Below are 26,054 nucleotides of genomic sequence, written 5' to 3'. Positions count from 1 at the left end.
AGTTCTAATGCATGACAAAATAAATAACATTTAAAATAATTATTGAAGAATTGTTAAACGTTAGAAAATAGTATTATTTAAAAATAAAAAATCCCTGAATCTGACAGGATGGGCAAGCTGTCAATGGGCCCACCCTACGCTGACGTACACTAACACAAATATCTGAAATAACAAAGCTTATCTATTTCATCCAGTAGGATAGGCTGATTGATCAAAAGATACTGATAAATCAGATCTTACAGACTACAATAGAAGACCAACAAATCACATTGGGGAGCCTCCCACGAGTCCCACCAATCCCTCTTGGTCCCCCCGACTCCTTTCCATTTTTATCCGTTTTTCCATAACATGTCTATACATAAGCCAGAGGTGACAACCTGTTCAATTAAATGGCACAGTGGCAAAATGAAATGTGATGGATAGGCATTTGGGCCCCAAGGTGAAATGAGTGGTCTGTGGGCCTCCACAATCCATCCTTTGAAAAAACACAGCTGAGGTGGAGATAGGCAGTTCCTTCCATGCAATGGAGCAAACATCAAAAGAATGAAGAATCTATCACTGCTGCAAGCACGGATCCTGCCACACTACTGAAACCAGTTCTGTTGCCAGATCTACTGACTGGTCCATCCATCAAGAAGCCCAAGAAAAATTGAACTATGACATTTGGAGGCCTTTGAACCATTGCTTTGGCTTTGATATAAACTACTGTGAGTGATAAATAGTTTTTATCATGGCTACCCCCCTTGGTACAATATTGATATTAGGGCTACCCAAACAGACAGAATTTTCCCCACAAATAGTATTTTTTTTAGGCATGAACAGCAAGGGAATGCAGAATTTTATATTAAAGCAATTCCAGGTTATGGACTGTGTAATGAATCATGCAAAGACGCGCTACCAAGATCTTTCTTTTCCTACATCTACAGTATAGTAAACATTTATCTTATATAAAGACTTATAGTGAATCAATCCAAGTAAGACGATAGTTGAAAAATAAATGAGCAAAGATCAAGAGTGTTCCGCAAAAACTCCTACTGCTATTGCTGTTACAATGATAATGCTCAGTTTCGTCTTTTAACCTTTTTCAGTGCACACAACGAAAGCACAGGAGGTAAGAAGGTATGAACCAGGAGGTGTACGGACTAAAAAAGATGGCAGGGGGACTGAATGAATAGCATTCTAATCTATATTTCCCACCTAACAACTATACTTGAAAATAAATGCTTTGAATGAATAGTGTAATATAAGAAACCATGTTGTAACATAGGGTGAATTGTAACATCTGTCTTTATTTAATTTGTTATCATGTTGCTAGATCGTTAAATGACAGTATACTGGAACCAACTGAATCGAAGGTTCTCTTGTTTAATTTGATTTGTAACATTAAAAAAATAGAAATGTCATGACATGTAACAATGATCATTTTATCTCTTCTGGATTCATGGTATCCCACATGGTATAACATGGGGTGGTTAATAGCTGTTTTGATTAATACCATAATAAAATCATACGTAGAATGTTTTCTATTAGAATTACATCTCACCCCTATATAGCGCACACTGTACTTGACATTATGTTTTACACAGTTTAAGGGCAAGTGTTTGTAGTAAACAAATATGAAAAATTACATCAGTGTTTGAGACACGTGCAAAAGACGTGCGTTTAACCCCTCATTACTCAGAAATTTCCATTTCTCATTGTATGTAACAGACAAAATACTATCACAATCCAAAAAATAGCGCCAAGAAATAACATCATGTGATTTGTTTTGGCGGTAGCGTCCGTGTGACGTCATGTTTGCACCTGACTGATCCGCTGTCAACACGGAAGTGTAACAACCTGTTGCCTTTCGATTTAGTCATTCATCAGCGCAAACTAACATGAGTGTCTCAAATATAGTCTTTATCGGGATTGTGTCTTTATTAGTCCCTGCTTCGGCGCTGGATAATGGCCTGGCGTTAACTCCGACCATGGGCTGGTTGCATTGGGAGAGATTTATGTGCAACATCGACTGTGATGTGGATCCTCAGAACTGCATTAGGTGAGCGCGTGACCTGATGACTGCTTATGCGCATAGGCTACTCAAAGTATGTTATTTAGTATGTATTCTGATGTATGGTCTGTATATGAATATGGTAAGCATTCAGTACCATGGTATATGGCAGCTATGGTATTATGATCACTGTATCGTGATACTGCTTCAGTCGTTTTTTATTGAGGAATATTTAAAAAGAGCAACACAGAAAAGAAACCCCAAAAAAGTGAATCACCAGCTAAATAGGTAGTAGACCTAATGTTCATGGATTTTATAAACAAGATGTATGTGAATGCATTAGAAAATGGCTTGCAACATAAGTCTGGTAACTGACCTATAAAAAATGTATAAAAAAAGTTTTACTGACTTTTTGCCTTCTCTAGTTAATTTTAAATGCTCCTGTGGTGCTCAAGAATCTTTTAAAATAGTTATGTAATATTAGATAGAGTTGAATAGATGCAGTCAAATTCCCAAACATCAATAGTTACACAAAAACTGTTATTTCCGTGCATAAAATGGTAAGATTTGAGAATTGCATGGTAACCACAAGGAAATAGAAGATACCTGTGAATACTGATGTCACGTGAGTGTCAGACAGCTAAAGCATGTGATGTAAGAATTTGTACATCTTCTCATTCTGCACTCAAGAGGGCAAAGGGCAGTTATGGGTCTCATAGAGTACTGTTTAGAACAGATGCTGTTTTCGCACTTGCACAAGCAGACAATCTGGCCCGTACAGTGGGCAGATGTTCGACCGTGATACCCTCATCTTTATGCCCTTGTGTGTCCTGGCAGAGAGGAGCTGTTCATGGAGATGGCAGATGTGATGGTGAAGGAGGGATGGAAGGAGGCTGGATATGAGTTTGTGTGCATTGATGATTGCTGGCCCTCGCACGAGAGGGACGCCCAGGGGCGTCTGCAGGCCGACCCTAAGAGGTTTCCCAGTGGGATCAAAAAATTGGCAGATTATGTGAGTATCTGTTGGCATCATAAGACTAGAAGAGGCTACATGCATCTGGCTAACATGTGGCATTGCCTAGAATTGACAGAATCTTTGGGGAGAACTGTCCTTTCATCCTCTAATAGCCCTTGTGTCACATGAATTCCTTATGATATTCAGTGGAAAATAAAATATTTCATATTTTGCCCACACAAAGCATGCAATATAAGCATCTGCTTATATTGTGTGGAAATAAGCAGCAATTGATATTCTGTGTAATTAAAATAATCGAATACATTTTTTAAATAAATAATTAAATTAACTATTGTAATTATGTGATTTTATAATTAATACATTTTTAGTGTTCCGTGGCAGAAAAATACATCCATGATTACATATATGGCAATTTTATGATTTAAATGATTATGTACTTGGCAATTTTATCTCTTTAGTGCCTTCATGTGCACATACATGTCATAGCAAAGGTGATACACTTAACTTTCCATCAGGCAATTACTAAATTTAGATTTAGTTGTCATTTAGCAATATACCACAACTCGGCTGCTCCAAATATTTTTGTCAGTTATATACCGCCCCCTACTGTTGTCTTACTTATATCACAGTAAAACTCCATTCTGACTTGGTGTAATCTAACTTGTATATTAAAGCGGTTAATATTTATTGTTTTCTCAGGTCCATGCCAAAGGTCTGAAGCTGGGAATATATGCAGATGTTGGCACGAACACATGTGCCCGCTACCCTGGGAGTTTAGGCTACTATGATGTTGATGCTAAAACCTTTGCAGACTGGGGTGTGGATCTGTTAAAATTTGACGGGTGTTTCATGCCTGACTGGCATCAGCTGGGTGAAGGTAAGTGAATATGCAAAAAAAATTCAGAGTTTTGCTAAGAAATTCTTTGTTGTATTACACCATTTGGATGTTTCTTAGGTTATATGAACATGTCGAGAGCTCTAAACCAGACTGGCAGAAGTATTGTATACTCCTGTGAATGGCCATTATATGAGTGGCAACACCAACAGGTAAGGCACATGGAGATATTTGAATAAAAGTTGAAGTAATTTTTCTGTTTTCACAACATTGCTACCTTAATGGGATAGTCCACCCAAAAATGAAAATCATGTCATTACAAATTTGTATGCATTTCTTTCTTCTATGCAACAGAATTTTTTTTTTTTTGGAGAATCTTGATACAGTTTAAGTTCCCATTGACCTTCATTGTATTTTTTTTATCCATACAATGGAAGTCAATGGGAACTGTCTTGTTACCAACATTCTTAAAAATATCTTCTTTTTTGTTCCATGGAAGAAAGAAAGTCATACAGGTTTGGAACAACATAAAGGGTGAGTAAATTATAAAATGACATTTTTGGAAATTTATGGTTGGACTATCCTATTTTGTAAGTGGATTGAAATAATTCTTCATAAAGTAGAATTCATTTTCTTTTAATTAATATTTCTTAGTAGACAAGTTTTATGTATCTTATATTTCAGCCTGATTATGAAGCAATTCGCAAGACCTGTAACCACTGGCGTAACTATGGAGACGTGTTTGACCAGTGGACAAGTGTGACGGGCATCCTGGACTGGACAGCTGATCATCAGAAGATCCTGCTTCCAGTGGCAGGACCAGGTGGATGGAATGACCCTGACATGGTATGAAGCACCTCATCTAATCATTTTACTGTCAAATCACAAGTTTACATGGGTAATTTAAAATGAGCTCAGTGCGAACAACTTTAAAACATATCATATTTCTGGTCATGATGCCTCAAGCTGGTCATAGGGAACTTCGGCCTGAGCCACGATCAGCAGCAGACTCAGATGGCCTTGTGGGCTATCATGGCTGCCCCGCTTTTGATGTCCAATGACCTGCGAAACATCTGTCCCAAATCCAAAAAACTACTGCAGAACAAGGACATCATTGCCATCAACCAGGACCCTCTGGGCAAGCAGGGATATCGTGCATTAAAGGTAAAGCATCTTAGCCCACTTTAGTACAAAATTATGCTCTTAAAGGGATAGTTTGCCCAAAAATGAAAATTCTGTCATCATTTACTCACCCTCATTATTGTTCCAAATCTATATGAGTTTATTTCTTTTGTTGAACACAAAAGAAAGTATTTTATAGAAAGTTGATGGTAGCCATTGACTTCCATAGTATTTTTTCCCTACTATGGAAGTCACTGGCTACTGTCAACTGTTTGATTACCAACATTTTGGTACTTCTTTTGTGTTAAACAGATGAAATAAACTCATACAATTTTAGAACAATATGAGGGTCAATAAATGATGACAGAATTTTCTTTTTTGGGTGAACTGTCCCTTTAACCTACCATTTGTTTCATTACGTATCTGTCAGCGAGCTAGAATGTATTTATTGCCTGTTCACAGGCTGATAGTTTTGAGGTGTGGGAACGGCCTCTGTCGGGCAACAGGCTGGCTGTGGCAGTGATGAATAGACAAGAGATTGGTGGTCCACGCAGATTTACTATTTCTGTGGCGACGCTGCCTAGTTGGCTGCTCTGCGATCCGAAGTGCAACGTAACGCAGATCCTGCCCACGTACCAGGAAATGGGGGTCCAGAATCTCTTGTCAAAGGTGATGGTCCAAGTCAATCCTACAGGCACAACACTTCTCACAGTCAAGCCCATCAAAAGCTATCCTCATGACACCCTGTGACATGATTTGCAAAGCAAAACAGTTTTGAAACATAGACAATTTTCTATTGCGCTTGTGTGATCGAGTTACATTTCCTGATATTTTTTTATTAAGACTTTTTTCCTATTGAATACTTCTATAGAATCTTTTTTTTTTTGTTAACCTTTTTAAAGTGTTCACTAAGTAATCAAAATTCTGTTAGTTGTAGTTACGGTATCATTTGCTGTACATTTAAAACAAACACAAAGCACTTTAACTCTAACACCTGCAGAGTTTATACTTTACACATCTGTATTACTCATCAATTTTTTTTCAGTTCACAAGAAATGTACTGTACTACAGAAACATATCTTCATGTTCATCCATCCAATACTTAATATTGAAGACTTACAATGAGTTGCGCTATCAACGTATTTTATTTTAACATCCATAAAAAAAGCCTCAGGGATTTTACAAATCATTTGCCAATTTAGGCCTTTTTCTGAAATGTATGCAATTGATATGAATCAAATAAAGCATCTGTGTAAGTTTCAGTGGTACTTTTGCATTTCTATAATCTGATAAAATTACACTCAATATATTAATCAATATGCCTCTGAAGCTGTACTTCAGTTCATATATCCATCACCTAAATCTATTGCTCATGTTCCTACAAACGCTGGTTTGTAGCCAATAACAAGATTTTCTGTACCAACAAATGTCAAATTATCATAAATGATGTATTGTTTTTGAAAACATTTTGCCGGAAATTACCTTTTAAGCATTGTTGGAATAAAATGGTTAGATACTTTTGACTAACTAAGGCGAAATTCATCATAAACACAGTCATGTTCACATTGTTAAAAAATCAAATTAATTCTTGATGAATACACACAATATCTTACTCTCCTAGCCATGTCTATAGAGATATAGAGATTATTATTATTTAAACAAAAATTAAGTTAAAACACCCCTTAACTGTCACCGTCCCGCTGGCGGGACACTTGGCACTCTTTTTTTTGATCGCCTTTTTTTCGTATCATATTTTAGTAATCATCATAAATTAGGTATCATTCGAAAGCTGACAGACTCAAAATTCATCCTGTTTTGAAATGGGACACTGTGTTACCATGGAAACGGTACTTTAAACACTAAGGCTCCTCCCCTAGTGGGCAGCAGTGATGGGAATAACGGCGTTACAGATAAACGGCGTTACTAACGGAATTATTTTTTTCAGTAACGAGTAATCAAACGAATTACTGTTTCTCCCGTTACAACGCCGTTAGCGTTACTGAGGAAAAAAATGTGGCGTTAGTCGCGTTACTATAATTGAGCTCACTGAAGCGCTTTTCATCCGAACAGGCTCTCTGTCAGTCGGACCTGCAACGTGTGTGTGCACGCGCACCAGCCATGCGTGTTGGGGGTGGGTGCGTTGGTACACATCACTGATGATGATTGGTGGGTGGGAGATAAGGTTGAAGTTGATAGGTTGAGTTTACACCTATTTTTTTCACGGTCTATGGTTCACAGACACACACACACACACACACCTATGACGCACACGCATATGCACATTCATTCGCAAATTGGAAGTATAAGCGCTACTTTTCCCTCGTTGAGGTGAAAGGTAAGAATATTTAAGTAACGTGCAACTTATGCCCAGGAAGAAAGAGTCTCTCCACGCCGGTGGCAAGTGATTCTGAAGCGCCTCACATCATCATATGCCACAAAATTAGTGGCTAAAAAGGTGATAACGTGAGCTCCACTACCAAAGGAAAGTATAGTACTGATAATATTTACACAATATTTACACTATAGTAGGCCTACTGATAATATTTACAATAATGCATTGAATTTGATAGGTGTCTCTCACATTGTCCCACAGCAACATTACAAAAGTGCACATTAATGTACAATGTTTTATAATAATAATTTATTCTATTTAGTGTCCAATTCATTCATTTAACATATCTAATATTGGGGGCATCCAAGTTATTTGACATATTTGAACATTTGGAAAAAAAAAAAAAGTAACGCAGTAATTACTTTCCCTGGTAATTAGTTACTTTTATAATGATGTAACTCAGTTACTATTTATAAGAAGTAACTAGTAACTATAACTAATTACTTTTTTAAAGTAACATGCCCAATACTGGTGGGCAGTGTCATGTTTCATATTACAACATTTTATAATCAAAATCTTTTCTAATTTTGACAAAACACATATCGTCGGAAAGGTCTGAGTCTCAAGGTTCCATATTTGGTGACTGTTTTGTGATGGAAGTGAAATTTAGACAGAAATTTACAGGAATGACACCCGGTGGCTTTTTTTGGTATATTGCCTAAACAAATTCTCATGAAACTTTGGAACAAATTTGGAACACAACTTGGTGAGACATATGGCTTTGATTGTATAGTAATTTTAGATTAAATTTTTTTTTATAAAATATATATTTCATATAAAATAACAAATATTTAGTACAGTATTTTTTTATTTACAGTCAATTTAAACTTCCTTAACTTTGTCATACTTTCATATTTTGAATTTATTTTACTTCACCAATAATCTGCAGAGTGTCTTCTTTAAAACAAGACCAAACTTGGGTCTATATTCCAAAGCAATTGGAATTACAGCCCTTTAAGTTTGGATAGTGCATTTGCATGTGTATTCTCAAAAAGGGGGGTGACAGTTAAGGGGTTAAAACACCAAAATGTTCAATTTATTCAAAAAATTGCTCAATTCCTTTCCAAGAACTAATGAGTTTATATGTTTTAATAAAGATAAATGGTGTTTAACCAAGTCATGAATATAACAAATACATTATGTAATAGCACCACCATGCGTTTTGGAGGCACATGACTTGTTTGCCAAGTGTGTCATTGGGTTAATTCCTGTCAACCACATTTGCATAAATTGGTATTGTGGCATATGACCAAAATCCAGCCAGATGTTTTTTGGAGTTTTGAATTTTGTAAATGGTTGACATGTGAGCGCAAAACTAGGTGTCCGCTAAAATCAAGCCATTAAGTACATTAACTTATCTTATTGGTAACAACACGTATTTTATTGGTAACAACACGTATCACATCCCAACTTCATGTACTGTTTTTAATATTTTGTAGCATTAAATTATGCTATAACAATTTAGAGACCATCTGTAATTGTCTTATTAATCGAAAGAGTTATGCAAGCTTTGAATTAATCTTCAGCCTTCCCAAACTAATTTTCTGAGATGTGCTGAGGTCAGTTATGCAGCATACACATAATTATCAACAGACTTCGTGAAAGTGTTAACAGCAGCCCTGCATGAGCGACAGTATGAAAATTAGCAGGAAGCAAAAGGGGAACTGAGTAACAAGAGTCCTGTGGTTGGGTGGAGTTTTGTCCACTGTTGATCACATTAACAGTACAGTTTAATATCCTGCACTCAGTCTGACTGGTTTCATCCTGGTGCCAGATCACAGTGGATAAAACACAACTCGGGTAAGATATCTTAGGTTTCTTTATTAGTCGAAAACGGTTCCTCTGTCAAAGAGTAGGGTTGTGTCATTTGTCTTTAATTGTGACTTGTCAGACGTTGAGAAATGTTGTTGCTTAAAAAGGTAGAAAGAGACCAAAGCAAATAAATGAATGCCTGGTTTCACAGATAAGGCTTAAGTCTAGTCCCAGACTATAATGCATGTTTGCGCTGTCTTAATGAAAGTAACTTGCACTGGCATATTTTAAAATTTGTTCTCAAGATGCACACCAGTAATGCTTTTCTAAAGCACGTATTAAAAAAGCTTCTTAAATGTCCGAATTTAACTAAAGTCTAATCCTGGTTTAATCTAATCCCCGTCTGTGAAACCGGGCCTAAGACATTTAATAAATAGTTTTTTGATAGATTTTAAACATAATGTAATTCAGAAACACTTATAGTGTCTTACATTGGCTTAACAAACCTTTAACCTCCTAGCTTCTCATTCTTTTCTGTGCAAATGCTGTTTGCACCTTAAATCATTTTAACTGTTTAACATGGTAACATTAATGATTTTTTGTAAGTAAATCAACATTGCTTTTTTTTCTATTTTTATTAAATTGTTATACCATCCACGGGAACAACACAAAATACAGAACAGTAACAGCTTTTCCATCCCAGCTTATATAATAAAGTTATATAATAATAATAAAACAGATGGTAAGATTTTACAATAAGGTCTCATTTGTTAACATTAGTTTTATGCATTAACTAACATAATCTAACAATGAGCTATTTGTTACAGTATTTATTAATCTTTCTTAACGTTAGTTAATAAAAATACAATTGTTCCTTCATGTTAGTTTACAGTGCATTAACTAATAGTAACAAATACAACTTTGGATTTTAATCATGTATTAGTAAATGTTGAAATTGACAAACTAAAATTAATAAATGCTGAAGAAGTACTGTTCATTCTTAACTAATGTAGTCAACTAATGTTAACAAATGAAACTTTATTGTGAAGTGTAATAATAATAATACATTTTATTAAAAAAAACACGAATATTAGAGTTATCAGTACAGTATATGATGTTTATAAAACAAAAATAATAAATCTTACATCATGGATTTGTTAAAGGCCATCATTATTTAACATTCCACATAATCTATTTGTTAATACATTTTATAAAGGGGTTCATGCAGCATTCCTATATACTGAATAAAATGGATCCTGCATACAAATCTTGTACAAGGGAGGAATAAGGGACTTGTTTTGAGAATCAATTGTCTATTTACCTCACAATAGAATATGATATGCATTCATATAAAATGAGTTGATAGTGAAACTAATCACACATTAAAGGATTATAAAAAATGAAATTTCTGTAATTAATTACTCACCCTCATGTCTGTCCAAACTCGTAAGACCTTCGTTCATCTTCGGAACACAAATTAAGATATTTCTGATGAAATTCAAGAGGTTTCTGACCCCGCCCCCCATAGACAGCAACTTTATTACCACTTTCAAGGCCCAGAAAGCAGGTAAAGACATTGTTAAAGGGTTAGTTCACCCAAAAATGAAAATTCTGTCATTAATTACTTACCCTCATGTCGTTCGACACCCGTAAGACCTCCGTTCATCTTCGGAACAGAAATGAAGATATTTTAGTTGAAATCTGATGGCTCTGAAAGGCCTCCATTGGCACAATGCACGGTTCACTCTCAAGACCCTTAAAAGGTACTAAAGACGTCGTTACAAAGTCCATCTCACTACAGTGGTTCTAAAATAACTGTATGAATCGGCGAGAATAGTTTTTGTGTGCAAAAAAAACCTAAATAATGACTTATATAGTGATGACGATTTCAAAACAAGGAATCAGCAAGTCAAATCAGCAGTTTGGATCGCCAAATTTCAGCAGTTTGGCGGTTTGACACGCGATCCGAATCATGATTCGACTCACTGATTCATAACGCTTCGAAGCTTCATGATGCCTTGTTTTGAAATCGTCATCACTATGTAAGTCGTTATTTAGGGTTTTTTTGCGCACAAAAACTATTCTCGCCGATTCATAATGTTATTGTAGAACCACTGTAGTGAGATGGACTTTGTAACGACGTCTTTAGTACCTTTTAAGGGTCTTGAGAGTGAACCGTGCATTGTGCCAATGGAGGCCTTTCAGAGCCATCAGATTTCAACTAAAATATCTTCATTTCTGTTCCGAAGATGAACGGAGGTCTGACGGGTGTCGAACGACATGAGGGAAAGTAATTAATGACAGAATTTTCATTTTTGGGTGAACTAACCCTTTAAAATAGTCCATGTGACTTCAGTGGTTCAACATTAATGTTATGAAGCGACGAGAATACTTTCTGTGCACAAAAAACAAAGCAGAAATAATGTCGCTTCATAACATTGTTAATAACGTTGCTGTCTATAAGAGGATCATAAAGCTCTCGGATTTCATTAAAACTATATTCTAATTTGTTTTCTTAGAATGAACAAAGGTCTGAAAGGTTTGGAACGAGGGTGCGTAATTCATTACAGAATGTTTATTTTTGGGTGAACTAACCCTTTAAAATAGTTCTCTACTGGTTAGTATACTGTACACATTCTTTCTTTCTTCTCCTCACTCCATAATGTTACTGAATTATGCAAAAACAGATCTTCAGGATATACCACTGCGGTTTAGAGATACTGTTGTAGGGTTGATAGCATTATTAATGGCGGTCATTTATATACGGTGCAGCTTTTATTAATTTATATTTCTTTATGTAGCAGATGCTTTTATCCAATGTGAAATCCTAAAATAAGTGACCAAATAGGAACCAAACAAGAATAAGGCTGGTGTTTTCAAGTTGGAGACATGCGCTGTGTCACCTCTTTCAGTCAGAATGTTCCAGTGTTTGAAGCATTGAAGATATGGGGGGACTAGGGGAATGGGTTATTAAAAGCCTCATATTTATCAATAATTAGGTAACGCTCTACAATAAGGCCTTATTTGTTAACATTAGTTGATGTATTAACTAACATGAACTAACCATGAGGAATACATTTGTTACTGTATTTGTTAATCTTTGTTAATTTTAGTTAATAAAAATACAGCTGTTCATGGTTCGTTCATGTTAGTTCACAGTGCATGAACTAATGTTAACAAGATTTTAATAATGCATTAGTAAATGTTGAAATTAACATTAACAAAGATAAATAAATGCTTTATAAGTGCATTTCATTATGTAGTTAACTAATGAACCTTATTGTAAAGTGTTACCATTGAGGGAATCCTCTTCAATGTAGTCCTGTTTTCAACACATTTATAACCAACATTTAAACAAATGTTCATACTCCTACACACCTTTGTGGGCATTGTGTTTGCAAGGCTAAATTCATGAGAAGATGCAGTCAGAAAATATCTAACATCTATGCTTTGCATTTGTACATCACACAATAAAAAGAGTCCATTTTGGTGGATGTCTGTGATGTACATGGATGCAAATTAAAATTCCATCAAATAACATTTACTGTCATATTTAAATGTCATTCATCATCATCTGGGACATTTAGTAGGCCATGACCTTTGAAGTTTAAATAGTGTTAAACCTAAACACTTTGACTGGACTTTAGGATGAGATCAAAACTTGAACTGCATTGAGCTGGATGATGACACCAGAGCTTCTTTATACCTGAATCAAATTTGTTTCATAATTGACAAATTTTGCAACATCGACCCTGTTATTGATCTGAACTGAATTAACACTGAACTGACTCAAAGTGAATAACAACACTAATGTCTTATGTAAAGCTGCCAATAGCTAAATTTACCTCAATTCATAACTTTACACAGTTATTGAACTGAACTGAATCAACACTGAACTGATTTTAGCTGAATAATCACACTATTGCCTTTTTTACAGCAGAATTCAATTCAGTTCTCATCATTGATTGATACTTTCCTGCAAAAGCTGCTTCAAAACAATCTGTATTATATAAAGCGCTGTGTAAATAAAAAGAAAAGAACTAAATATGTATTTGTGATGTTGCATTTGAGTTTAAATTAGCCAAGTGAATAAGCAAAATATGAACCATTGGTAAGGAACCACAGAGGTATAGATAAATTGTGGTTTATGTGGACTATCTTTTGTCCAGTTCCCTCCCTCCAAACATACTTGCATACTTATCATTCAGGAACCTCACAGGCGCAGGACACTCCAGAAGGTTCCTGTTGCCCAACATCTCTTTCAATGTAAAGCGAGTATTTAAACTGCTAACTACAGGGAGTACATTAATTTGTGAGCATGAGTTGTTTTTTGCTAAATTAAAACAAAAAACACAACATTTATGCATCATAAACGTATGATTTGGCCTAAAATTAAGATGCACATGTCATGCCACTATTCATTATAGGTAATGTTGGTCTTTTTAAGCAGTATGGGTTAAATCAGCAAATTGTTACAAGTTACACTTGTGCAACATCTGCCTGGAAAAAAAACCCTGATGTGAAACAGAGACAAGCTTAACAGTAATTATCTGACTCGTACTGCTTACTGATGCCGATACGAACTGTTTCCCCTTCCTCTGTATCACAGATCAACATTGATGCAACTTCCCTGTATGAAGTCTTCTAAGTCATTGTCCTTTGAAAAAGTTGTCAAGTTTTCATGGTAAACAAGGCCGCTAAAGCCAATGCATTTGCACTGCAGTCCTGACATACTTAACCAACACCAAACCCGCACCATTATTATCCAGGTGTAGAGTGTGTTTCATACAGCAGCAGATACTTGTGGTATTTTAATAGTAAATGATTAATATAGAGTATCAGTTCAAATATAAAGTGGTGGTGCATGTTCATATTTTTCACAGACTACAAGAAGTTTTGACAACAAACTTTTTGTGACACACTTTTGAAGGTGTTAAAAGGCGGTGTTGGTGGTGTCAGAAGAAGAAACCAGGAAATGCTTGCATTGTGTTTAAAATAGGCAGTTTAGTTTCCCTACCACATAGCACAGACGACTCAGCATTTAACAACTATGTGAGAGAAGCTTATTGCAGAGACACTGAAAGTAATGAGGAACAGAACTAACTGAGATGTTTTAAAGGACACTGGCATACAGGTAACTTTACCAAATGCTTCTATGGAGTAAAATGTGTTATATATGGCACTTTCCTATTTTAATCAGAATACCAGAAAGATACTTGTGTATTAAAAAGGTTTAAACAAAAAAAAAAACCTTGTAGGCTAATCTTTATTGATTCGTGTAAATGTGTGAAGTTACTTTAGGTTAGTGATTGTAGTGCAAACCTAAAAGCTGTATTCAGGTCATTCAATGATTAACAAATTATTTTTTTCCTCAACACATTCTTTCTTATCCATTTGCTGGATTCAATGGGACCTTTATGATGTTGTGTAACGATAAATGATTGGGCAAAAGTAGTGTGAGGGGTTTTTTTGTACCGTCTACATAAATATTTCAACCGACAGTATCAATATTGAATAAGAATATTGATACCTCTTGCTATTGCATTAAACTAAGACGCAGGCTTTTAGGAGAGAAGGATGTGAACGTTCAGTTTTGGTTTGTAGATAGTGAAGAGTACATGATGAGTGAGGTTGTGGGTTCACAGCTTAGATCAAAGCAGGAAGAAGCAGTCGTGATCTACAGGAGGAAATATTGGCAACAAAGGATGTCATTGACACTGACAGGAGGGCTCATGCAAACTATTTCTAATCAGACATGGCTGCCTAAATCCATCTTCAGCTTTAGACAAACTAAATCATTGTACAGATCTATTGGAAAACTGGACGTAGCATAAATGCTACCATTATTGTAGATTGACATTTGGAGAGGACATAAAAACATATTAACAAAGCCAAATCAATATTTAGATATTTAACCAAACCAATATAGTTACTCATCACTCAAAAAGTTAAAGGGTTAGTTCAAAAAGGAAAATTATGTCATTAATTACTTATCCTCATGTCATTCGACACCCGTAAGACCTCTGTTCATCTTCGGAACACAAATGAAGAAAGGTCGCTCAGAAAGGCCTCCATTGGCACAATGCACTTTACACTCTCAAGACCCATAAAAGGTACTAAAGACGTCGTTACAAAGTCCATCTCACTACAGTGGTTCTACAATAGCTTTATAAAGTGACGAGAATAGTTTCTGTGCGCAAAAAAACCCTAAATAGCGTCTTATATCATGATGACCGATTTCAAAACAAGGCATCATGAAGCTTCGAAGCGTTATGAATCAGTGAGTCGATTCAGCGGTTTGAATCGCCAAAGTCACGTGATTTCAGCAGTTTGGCGGTTTGACACGCGATCCGAATCATGATTCGACTCACTGATTCATAACGCTTTGAAGCTTCATGATGCATTATTTTGAAATCGGCCATCACTATATAAGTCGTTATTTAGGTTTTTTTGCGCACAAAACTATTCTCGTCGCTTTATAAAGTTATTGTAGAACCACTGTAGTGAGATGGACTTTGTAACGACGTCTTTAGTACCTTTTAAGGGTCTTGAGAGTGTACCGTGCATTGTGCCAATGGAGGCCTTTCTGAGCGATCGGATTTCAACTAAAATATCTTCATTTCTGTTCCGAAGATGAACAGAGGTCTTACAGGTGTCGAACGACATGAGGGTAAGTAATTAATGACAGAATTTTCATTTTTGGGTGAACTAACCCTTTAAGATGAAGACATGAAATATGTTCATTTTTGTTTTTTCAAAGTCAAAAATACAAGTTGTGCACATCCTCAAACCCAATCAGGGCTCCGGTGCAGGACAAAAGGAATAACTGAAGCAAAAAACAAATGTGATGCCCGATTTAACTGCTCCAATTTATTGCAACGTTTCGACCAACAGGTCTTTGTTGTGTTTGACGAAGGCCTGACGAAGCCCTGTTGGTTCGAGACGTTGCAATAAATTGGAGCAGTTAAATCAGTGTGCGGACATCACATTTGTTTTTTGCTTCATCTTTGTTTCCCTTCCCCAAATTCACACAGATTTGAACGAACATGCCAGACAGCATTCTGGAGGAGATTTTTATAAAACGGTCCCAGCAGAAGAAGAAGACCTCACCTTTAAACTTTAAAGAAAGGCTGTTTGTGCTCACTCAGGATAAAATATCCTACTACGACTATGACGTTGAGAAAGGGGTATGTATGTATTTGACTTTTTCTTACCATAACAGTAAATGTTAGGAAAATAACTCTTTATTTTTGATGTAGACATTCATTAAAGTTGGCATGAATTGGAAATTCTCTATTCAATTTTCAAAATGCATCTTATTGATCTGATCTTCGATAATCCATTTCACGTCATAATAGGGAAGAAACGATCTGACGCTACTTCCATTACATTGTGGCTTTTATATATTTAAACCACAAGTTGTCATTTTTCATTTTTTAATATCATAATCCTATTGCCTGTTTAGAAGAGGAAAAGCCTGAAAGGTTATGTGGACACTGAAAAGATCAAAGGTGTGGAGATTGTTTTACGAGAAGACGGCGCACCTCCTGACCGACAGTACCCATTTCAGGTGAGTCTCTGCAAATAGTAAGACATTAAAACCATTCTAGACTACACATTCTTGTTCACCAACTTCAATGGGAACTCAACGCTGGTCATGTGAACGTTTCTAAACATTTTAATGTGCATTCTATGTGTTTTTACTGTAATCATGTTAGTTCTGTTGGGGTAACAGCTTGACCCTTCAGTTCCTCTTCCCTCATTAATATATTGTATATATTATTCTGCATTTTCAATTTGAAATAAGTGAAGTCTGTGTTGCTGTATCTAAAAGTTTCAGCATTAGCTGTCTAGTATATATACACACTAACAACATCCTCAAGGCTGGTAGAAATATTATTGAGCTGATGAAACATTGCTCAGGCTTTCAACCATGATAAGAGGCTAGAGTAATGGAGCAGAAGTGAAACCTTTCCTCTTCAAAGTCTGAAATCAGAGGAACAACAGAACTTAACAGGTGCTGCCTGTAAAACTACTAGGCAGACAAAAACACTGTACCTAACTTAAGTAACTTAAGCACAAAAAGTTTTCCATCCTCAGACCACCAACAAACAGAAAGGGTGCCAGGAAATGAATGCGTCAAACAACAACATTTTGTGGTTTTCAGTTTTCAGAATAAAGCTTAAAATGATGAGCTATATGCATTTATAAATATTTATAATGTTACTTTTGATAACTACTTTGCAACCTTCAAAAATAGCACTAAAAAATAAACTAAGAGCAATGAACTACTGTACAGTAAATACTGTACAGCTTCAAAAGAAAATGGAGATATTTGGCAATAGTATATTATGTTGAAATGCAACAGTTGATTCATCTATAGGCCAAATCCATTTAGAACTTTGCATTGTGATGTGTTTTTTCTTTTCTCTCACAGATAGTCTATGACGAAGGTCCCCTTTATATATTTGCTAAGTCAGAACAAATTCGAAAGCTCTGGATACATGAGCTAAAAAATGGTCAGTATTTATTTTAAGTCATTATCATAAAGTCCATTCAAATTAGTAAGCCACCTTTATGTGGACTACATTATAGAAAAGATAAAGAGAAAAGTATGAATGCTTCCCATAACACAACATGCCAAGTCCTATGCAAAACTCTGTGTTTATTCAATGTAAATGGTTTCCAATGTACCTGTCTTAAAGTGGTGCGGTTCAACAAGGACCTGATGCAGAAGTTCCACCCGTGTTTCTGGGAAGATGGCTTGTGGAAGTGTTGCCAGCAGGAAGTGAAGCAGGCTATGGGCTGCAGGGTGCTGGAGACCAAAAATGGAGGTGTGTAAAACTAAAGAACACTTCAACAATAGAGTTCAGAACGTTGGGATCCATGAACGTTTTTTACAGGTTGATTTTTCAGTCGAATTGGAAGAAATATCGTACTGCAGGTGTTTCCTGCAGTTATGCTGAATCTACAGTGCAAAACTGGTCAGCTTGACCAGTGTAGTCCGATTCACAATGAATGACTCTTACAAGCCGGTTATTCGCAGTGAATGCAAACACTAGGTTAGTACGTCTGGTTAGTAGACATTTAGTACAACAAGTCAGTTAAGTTTAGTGATTCAAAAGCAAAAAGTGCAACCAGTATAGCCAATTATAACGAATTGTGCTTATGAGTGTGATCTTTTTAGCGAATTATTAGGGCAAACTGCATGGTAATTTCTGAATGAATGACTCATTTCTGTTAAGTGAATCAAGTAACATTACAAGTAACAACTAACTGTAATGCTTTAATTAGTGTCAAAATGTAGATGTAGCTAAAGATGCACTTTATTTGTTCAGTAAATAAATAAAAAAAATTGTTTGTTGTTGTTTAATACATAGCTAAAGGGGTATTTATATTCCCTAAATGATCCAATAATTGGCCTGCTTAGTTGGGGACACTTAATATTCAACAATATTATTGATTTGAATGCTCTAACACAATTGGATGAGAACTGAACTGAGCTGGACAATGACAGCACAGTTTTCAGCAGATTTTAGAATAATTGATGATCTTTACAACAAAACTGAATCAACACTGAACTGACTTCAGCTGTTCTGTTTTAAAGCTGCTCTTCAGCCGAAATTAACTCTGTCTGTATCATTGAATAATTTTCCTGTTATCACCGTAAAGCTGCTTTTAAACAATCTGTATTGTATGATGAAGCGCTATATAAATAAAGGTGACTTGACCAAAGGGATAGTTCACCCAAAAAAATTAAATTCTGTGTGTTCGGTGTGTTCATGCCTTATTGAAATACCATAATTACGAGATTCTGACTTGTTGGAAAGCGTTCACGTCCTTGTAGAATTCGTAATTACAATTTGACTTGTACCATGTGATCACTGTACCACCTGACCACTGCAGTTACATATTGGCATTGATAATGTTGCCATAAAAAACAGCTCAGAGTAAAATGTCATGTGTTGACATCTCGTAATTATAGTTAGTCTATTGTATGGACAAAAAAAAAAAGAAAGAATATAATACTATTACTCAAAATATATTTTGCACTACACAGACGAAAGAAAGTCATACAAGGTTTGGAATGACAAACTAAGTAAATGATTTTTGATTGAATTATCCCTAAAAGGCCAATTATTGTTTTGCATTTATGCCACCTCTAAATTCTATCTAAACACACCTTTTGAATTGTTTTAAATGTATTTATTATTGAAATGATCTAATCATTTGTCAGTGGAATGGTCCTTCTTCCAAATATTTAGGCCTATTCCCTAAAAGTACTCAGAGAATCCTTAATTGAACAACATTGCATAATGATGACACAATAATGAATCTTTCCAATTTCCGGTTTCACTTTATTTTGATGGTCCCTTTAACACATTCTGTTGACTATAAATAACATTGCACCTACATGTCTACTAATTCTCATTAGAGTGTTAGCAGAGTATTAGTAGACTGGTAGGGTTAGGGTTAGAATAAGTTGACATGTACTTGCAAAGTTACTTATAGTCAGTAGAATGTCTGTTGGAGGACCATCACAATAAAGAGTTAGCAGACATTAAGCAGACAGTCTACTGATAATCTAATGAGAGTTAGTTGACATGTAGTTGCAAATTTACTTATAGTCAACATAATGTTCAAAAGGGACCATCAAAATAAAGTGTTACCCAATTTCCTTTTTTCTTCATTTAGCTTGTAGGACAGGACAATATATAAAAAGACAGCATTTTAAATAAAACAGACAATAAAACAACAAAGTTTGGTTTTACATGTGATTATGTGAAGTGTGTGTTGTGCATGTGTAGCTTTTCTATCTTTCATGTATCTATATGTGTGTGTGTGTGTGTGTGTGTGTGTGTGTGTGTGTGTGTGTGTGTGTGTGTGTGTGTGTGTGTGTGTGTGTGTGTGTGTGTGTGTGTGTGTGTGTGTGTGTGTGTGTGTGTGTGTGTGTGTGTGTGTGTGTGTGTGTGTGTGTGTGTGTGTGTGTGTGTGTGTGTGTGTGTGTGTGTGTGAGAATTTAAGAAAGAAGGAGGAAGAAAGGAAATTCTTTGTGATTTCCATTCCAACCGCATTCAACAAGGCTCCATTACTTCATCAATTCAATATTTAATAGTTAATCCTAATAAAAAAACAGCATTTGTACTTATTTAATATGTCAATATCTCTTCTAAGGGTTTTGCAATAGACGTTCCAAGAATCGTGATTCCAGAAAACCTCTTCCACCAACACCCGAGGAGGTCAGTTACCAGTCTATCCAGTCAGTGACAATATGCATAATGTACCATCAGATTTAGCCTTTAGAAATGATCTGTGTTGCCTTACTGCTTTAGGAAAAACCACCCAGACCTCTGCCCCCCCAACCACCCATGGTCCCCTCAGGCTTCAGTGTGGGCATGACTGTTGTAGCTGAATATGAGTATGCACCAATGACTCCCCATGACCTAGAGCTGAGAAAGGATGAGGAGTACACACTCTTAGAAATCAACGATCCCAACTGGTTTAAAGCCAGAGATAAATATGGGTAAGAGATTGCAAAATGAATACATATATGACTAGTAGTGCAAGATTATTGCATCTGTAGACATCAAGATTGTCTGAATGTGCTAATGGAGAATATATTTGATAAACACATGAACTGCTGTTAAATGATTTGCATATCTGGGGAAACTTTACAGGCTGTGGGTAATAGGTAGTCAGGTGGAACTAGTTGTGCAATCAGGACTGTGTTCTTTTAGATATGAAAAGCATTATAATGTCCTATACTGTTTACAGAAAGGAAGGCTACATCCCAAGTAACTACATCGCTCAGGCCTTGAATGGATTGGAGAAATATGAGTAAGTATACATTCAACAAAATGGACAAATACAGCCTTCTACACTAGTTAGATAAGGTGAACAATTTTGAACCTTATAAACAGTCCAACCACATTTAAACAGATTATAACAGATTATTTCCTATCTATCCCGTAGTTGGTACTGCAAGAATATCAACCGTAGCCAGGCAGAGAATTTACTGAAAACAGAAGTAAGTATAATGGTGGCAATCAAAAACATAACTGATTTATCATCATCATCATAAACTATCTGATTATAATTAATTAAAAATGCTGTAATATTGTGAAATATTATTAAAATATTTTCTATATGAATATATTTTAAAATGTAATTTATTCATGTGATGCAAAGCTGAATTTTGAGCATCAGTTCTCCAGTCTTCAGTGTCACGTGATCCTTCAGAAATCATTCTAATATGATTGTTTGCTGCTGATTATTATCAATGTTGAAACCAGTTGTGTAAAACATTTTTTTATGAATCTTTGATGAATAGAAAGTTCAAGAGAACAGAATTTATCTGAAATAGAAAGCTTTTGTAACATTGTACTACCGTTCAAAAGTTTTGGGTCGGTAAGAATTATTATTTTTATTTTTCTTCGTTATTAAAGAAATTAATACATTTATTCAGCAAGGATGCATTAAATTGATCAAGTGACAGTAAAGACATTTATAATGTTGCAAAAGCTTTATATTTCAGATAAATGCTGTTCTTTTGAACTTTCTATTCATTAAATAATCCTGAAAAAAAACAGTTTTCAACATTGATAATAATAATAAATGTTTCTTAAGCAGCAAATCGGCATATTAGAATGATTTCTGAAGGATCATGTGACTCTAAAGTAGGGCTGCACAATATATCGAAATATCACAAATGTACATATCGCAATATGCATATCGCAAGGGCACGCAATATCTGAATGATTTTAATAGGCTACTTCAACATTGTGAAAATTGTATGTTTTAGGTCGATGCATATAGCAGAGAATAGACTGGGCACACGACTGTTACTTATGTGACTTGCTTGACGTTAAAAAGAGTTATTAAACACATTAACTTGCGAAAAACAACTCCTTGCAGTCTCGTGCTGTCTGCTGTCTGACACGCACACCGAAACGTGCGCACAAGCTGTTCTTTTTTCCGTGTCTTGTTACACACTCGAACTGTCAATGCTTTCTTTTCTCAGAAATAATGTGAAATGCATAAATGGTATCATTTTCAGTTTTTAATTTTATTTTTAAAATATAATTTAAATAGATTTTACACACTTAAAGCAATATCGTATCGCATTATCGCATTATTTAACAAGGATATCGCATTTTTCTTCAATATCGCACAGCCCTACTCTAAAGCAAAGACTGGAGTAATGATGTTTTTTGTTTTGTTTCTTTATTTACATTGAAATGATTATAAACATTGGCACACCAACTTGAATTCAGCATATAGCCTATATTTGTTTAATATACAGTATGTGTTCTGAAATGTTATCTTTTTTAAAAATAACAGAATAAAGATGGAGGTTTCTTGGTGAGAGACTCTGGCAAATTCACTGGAAAATACACTGTCTCTGTGTTCTCCAAGGCTGGTGGGTGAGTCTGATCAAGCTTATCAAACATATCAAAATGAAAGTGGAACACTGACCCTACGGAAGAGAGATGTAAATCTCTATGCAAAACTAGGACAATTCCTATCACAGTTCAAGGTTCACACTGTATAAATTGTCACGGGACTTACTTTGTGAGACCGATTTAAGGTTTGACTTGAATCCCAAGTGATTGTGTGAACTTAATTTCTTGTCTCTCTCCAGGGAGACTGGTGGCAGTTGCAGACACTACAACATATGCATCACTGCAGAAGGCCAGTTCTATCTAGCGGAGAAGCACAACTTTAGCAGTATCCCAGAACTTATTAATTACCACCAGCACAACGCAGCAGGTAAATCTCACCTTAACTAGTCGCATGTGAATACACAATGGCAAATGATTGCTCTAAAGGTATTTAATCAATGCAAATATGTCTGTTTCAGGTCTAGTGAGCAGACTAAAATACATTGTGTCAAATCGGGCTCAGAACGCTCCCTGCACTGCTGGTCTGGGTTATGGTGAGTTTATATTTGTTAGGGCATGGCACTAATAACGCCAAGGTCATTGGTTTGATTCCTAGGGAATGCTTGAACTGATAAAATGCATACCTTAAATAAATGTGCATTTTATCGGTTCATGCATCTAAAGGCATCTGCTGAGTATATAAATGTAAGGATATAAGTATAAATATTTGTCTGTATGATTCTGAGAGTTCTGAAGGGTGTTGTTGATTAAAACAACATCTGCTGAGTATATAAATGTAAAGATATAATTGTAAATACCTGGCTGTATGGTTATGACATTTATGAATGGTGTTGATTAAAACAACTTGTTAAAATTGCCCTCTCCCCTACTTTTCATTCCAGGAAGTTGGGAGATCGACCCCCGTCAACTTACATTTATCAGAGAACTTGGCAACGGTCAGTTTGGAGTGGTAAAGTATGGGAAATGGCAAGGCCGTCATGACGTGGCCATTAAAATGGTCAAAGAGGGCTCAATGTCAGAGGATGACTTCATTGAGGAGGCCAAAGTCATGATGTAAGTATAAACCCCCGTTTATTTTTATTTTTTTATATTATTCAGCAAGGATTTCACATAATTGCTTGTTCATTAAAGAATCCTGAAAAAGTCTATCACTGTTTCCACAAAAATAGCAGCACAACTGTTTTCAACATCGATTACAATAAGAAATGTTTCTTGAGCAGCAAATCAGCATATTAGAATAATTTCTGAAGGATCATGTGACTCTGAAGACTGGAATAAATGACATTTTTAAATATATATTTAAATAGAACAAATTCAATTAAATTGTAATAATATTTCACTACATTTCTCTTTTTACTGTATTTTTTATCATTGATGGTGTGTGTAAAAGATTCTTTCAAAAATGTTTTAAAAATCGTATTGACCCCAATTTTTGAACAGTATGTTTCTCGATCTGTGATTGCGATTTAAAGTTGTTGATACACTTGATAATTAATTATCAGGGTTTATGTCCTGTTCTTCATTTATGTTTATTTCTCTACAATCATTTTTTGCTGTATAACCCTAGGAAACTCTGTCACGAAAACCTGGTGCAGCTCTATGGCGTCTGCACAAAACAACGACCCATTTACATAGTCACAGAATATCTTGCCAATGGATGTCTGCTGAATTACTTACGGGAGGACCTGCAGCACCCCTCCAGTATTCTTCTTCTTGAGATGTGTAAAGATGTCACAGAGGGCATGGCCTACTTAGAGGCCAATCAGTACATCCACAGAGACCTGGTTCGTGTAACACAAAAATACTGAAAGAGATATTTTACCATTAAAATGTCTAAAATGTTTTATTTTCTCATAGGCTGCTCGGAACTGTTTAGTAGACTCAAATGGAACCATTAAAGTGACTGATTTTGGATTGTCAAGGTAATTGAATGCATGGCAGACAACACTTTTTAAGCACAATTCGCCATACTTTGTCTCTACATAGAAATGATTGCTGTCCATACAGGTATGTTCTGGATGATGAATACACCAGCTCTGTTGGTTCAAAGTTCCCAGTGCGCTGGTCGCCTCCTGAAGTCCTCCTTTACTGCAAGTTCAGCAGCAAGTCAGATATTTGGGCATTTGGTATGTCACCACTGCATTTCCAGCATAGCTTCTGCCCAACCAGCAGTTTCATTTTCTCTTATGTTATTGGTCTGACAGGTGTTTTGATGTGGGAGGTGTACACTATGGGCAGAATGCCTTATGATCGGTGGAACAACACCGAGATAGTAGAGAAAATTTCTGCAGGTCACCGGCTTTATCGCCCACAAATGGCCTCTGACAAAATTTATTCCATTATGAACAGTTGCTGGCATGAGGTACGCTGCTCTATACTAATAGTCAAAACATTTTTTGTATTAAAACTAAATATGACAAAAGTCAAAATCCCCAAAAGTTTATGCCGTTCTCTTTTTTTTGTTGTAGAGACCAGATGAGCGGCCCACGTTCGTGGATCTTGTCATGACCATCAAGGATTTGCTTTTCAATATGTAATAGACATAACTACTGTGCACCCTTGAACATTAAGGATACAGTCCACCAAATGCAATAGAAAGAATCATTATGTAACTTGTCTTGAATAACCTCCTTAATTCATTTCTTTCAACTAAGAACCCAATAATGTGAATGCTGAGTTACATATGTCTTGGATCATTTCATTTAAGTTTAAAATGTTGCAAGAAAAAAAGAAAAGAGAAGATGATTGGTATGTGATTTCTCATTTAACATTGCAGTCTTAAAAGCTATGCTATATTTTGTCTAGAAAATCCCCTTCAGTTTCATATATAAATTAAAAGCTATCTTTAATATTATTGCAATTATTTATAATAACCAGCTGCAACAACAATATAAACAGTTAGGACTATAATGTACATACACAATGACTGTGGCTGCGTGTTGATATACAAAAATATAGAAGTAGCTAAACTTTAGTAAAACAGTCTCTAGAAGAAATCTTCCAGGCTTGTTGTGTAAATATCTTTTATTCAAATCACAATCTCTCCAGTGGTTGAAATCTGATGGATATTTAATGAAAGACTAGACTTTGTCTTTTTCATCTATCTGTGTACTGAATAAAATGAGAGCAGTTTCCAGTATTCCTCTGGCTCCACTGATTTTTGTCATACTTTTTATTCCTATTCAAATTACATGCATTTGTCACCATTAATTGAAGTAAACACTTACATTAAGAGGGCAGATTCTTTTAGTTTTCTACATTTAAAAAAAGTATAAAATGGTCTTATCTCTCCCAGCCTGCTCCAAACTACCTCCAACATTCATTTCCATGTTACACAAATGTGTTTATTATTAATATTTTATAACTGTTGTAGTTTGTTCAAAAGATAAACTGTTAAAAAAATGTAAACTGTGGAAAGGGATAAACATTAAACACTTTATATTAATGTTTACACACTTAAGGAGTTTCAAAATCAGACTTTTGACACGGAATGACACCATTGAGCCCTAGAGAGTAGCATCTGTCTCAAATGTTTGTCATATAAAGAAAAGATAAATTCCCCAAAATGTCCAGACAGACAG

At 35.5% G+C, this 26,054-nt stretch overlaps 2 protein-coding genes across 4 annotated transcripts; both read left to right on the top strand.

Moving 5' to 3' along the window:
* Positions 1–1,805: 1,805 nt before the first annotated feature.
* gla (galactosidase, alpha) lies at positions 1,806–7,651 on the top strand. Its single transcript, XM_079839888.1, has 7 exons — positions 1,806–2,041; positions 2,831–3,005; positions 3,669–3,846; positions 3,925–4,016; positions 4,489–4,650; positions 4,771–4,968; positions 5,389–7,651. Exons 1-7 carry the CDS (start codon positions 1,881–1,883, stop codon positions 5,674–5,676), a joined length of 1,254 nt encoding a protein of 417 aa, XP_079696014.1. The 5' UTR covers positions 1,806–1,880; the 3' UTR covers positions 5,677–7,651.
* Positions 5,482–25,629, top strand: btk (Bruton agammaglobulinemia tyrosine kinase). Of its 3 annotated transcripts, none has more exons than XM_079839887.1 (18): positions 5,482–5,595; positions 16,105–16,257; positions 16,536–16,640; positions 17,508–17,589; positions 17,776–17,904; positions 20,246–20,310; positions 20,404–20,594; positions 20,846–20,908; positions 21,044–21,098; positions 22,412–22,494; positions 22,713–22,840; positions 22,932–23,006; positions 23,355–23,526; positions 24,041–24,257; positions 24,331–24,395; positions 24,481–24,599; positions 24,678–24,835; positions 24,942–25,629. In XM_079839887.1, the coding sequence occupies exons 2-18, from the start codon at positions 16,117–16,119 to the stop codon at positions 25,008–25,010; spliced, it is 1,917 nt and encodes a 638-aa protein (XP_079696013.1). In that variant the 5' UTR covers positions 5,482–5,595; positions 16,105–16,116; the 3' UTR covers positions 25,011–25,629. The 3 variants fall into 3 exon arrangements, with proteins under 3 accessions (XP_079696013.1, XP_079696011.1, XP_079696012.1); XM_079839885.1 differs by lacking the exon at positions 5,482–5,595 and adding an exon at positions 9,047–9,118; XM_079839886.1 differs by lacking the exon at positions 5,482–5,595 and adding an exon at positions 14,091–14,204.
* Positions 25,630–26,054: the final 425 nt, after the last annotated feature.

This window comes from Gobio gobio, assembly GCF_949357685.1.
Source record: "Gobio gobio genome assembly, chromosome: 16".
Taxonomy (NCBI): domain Eukaryota; kingdom Metazoa; phylum Chordata; class Actinopteri; order Cypriniformes; family Gobionidae; genus Gobio; species Gobio gobio.
This window is presented reverse-complemented; position numbering and strand designations above follow the sequence as displayed.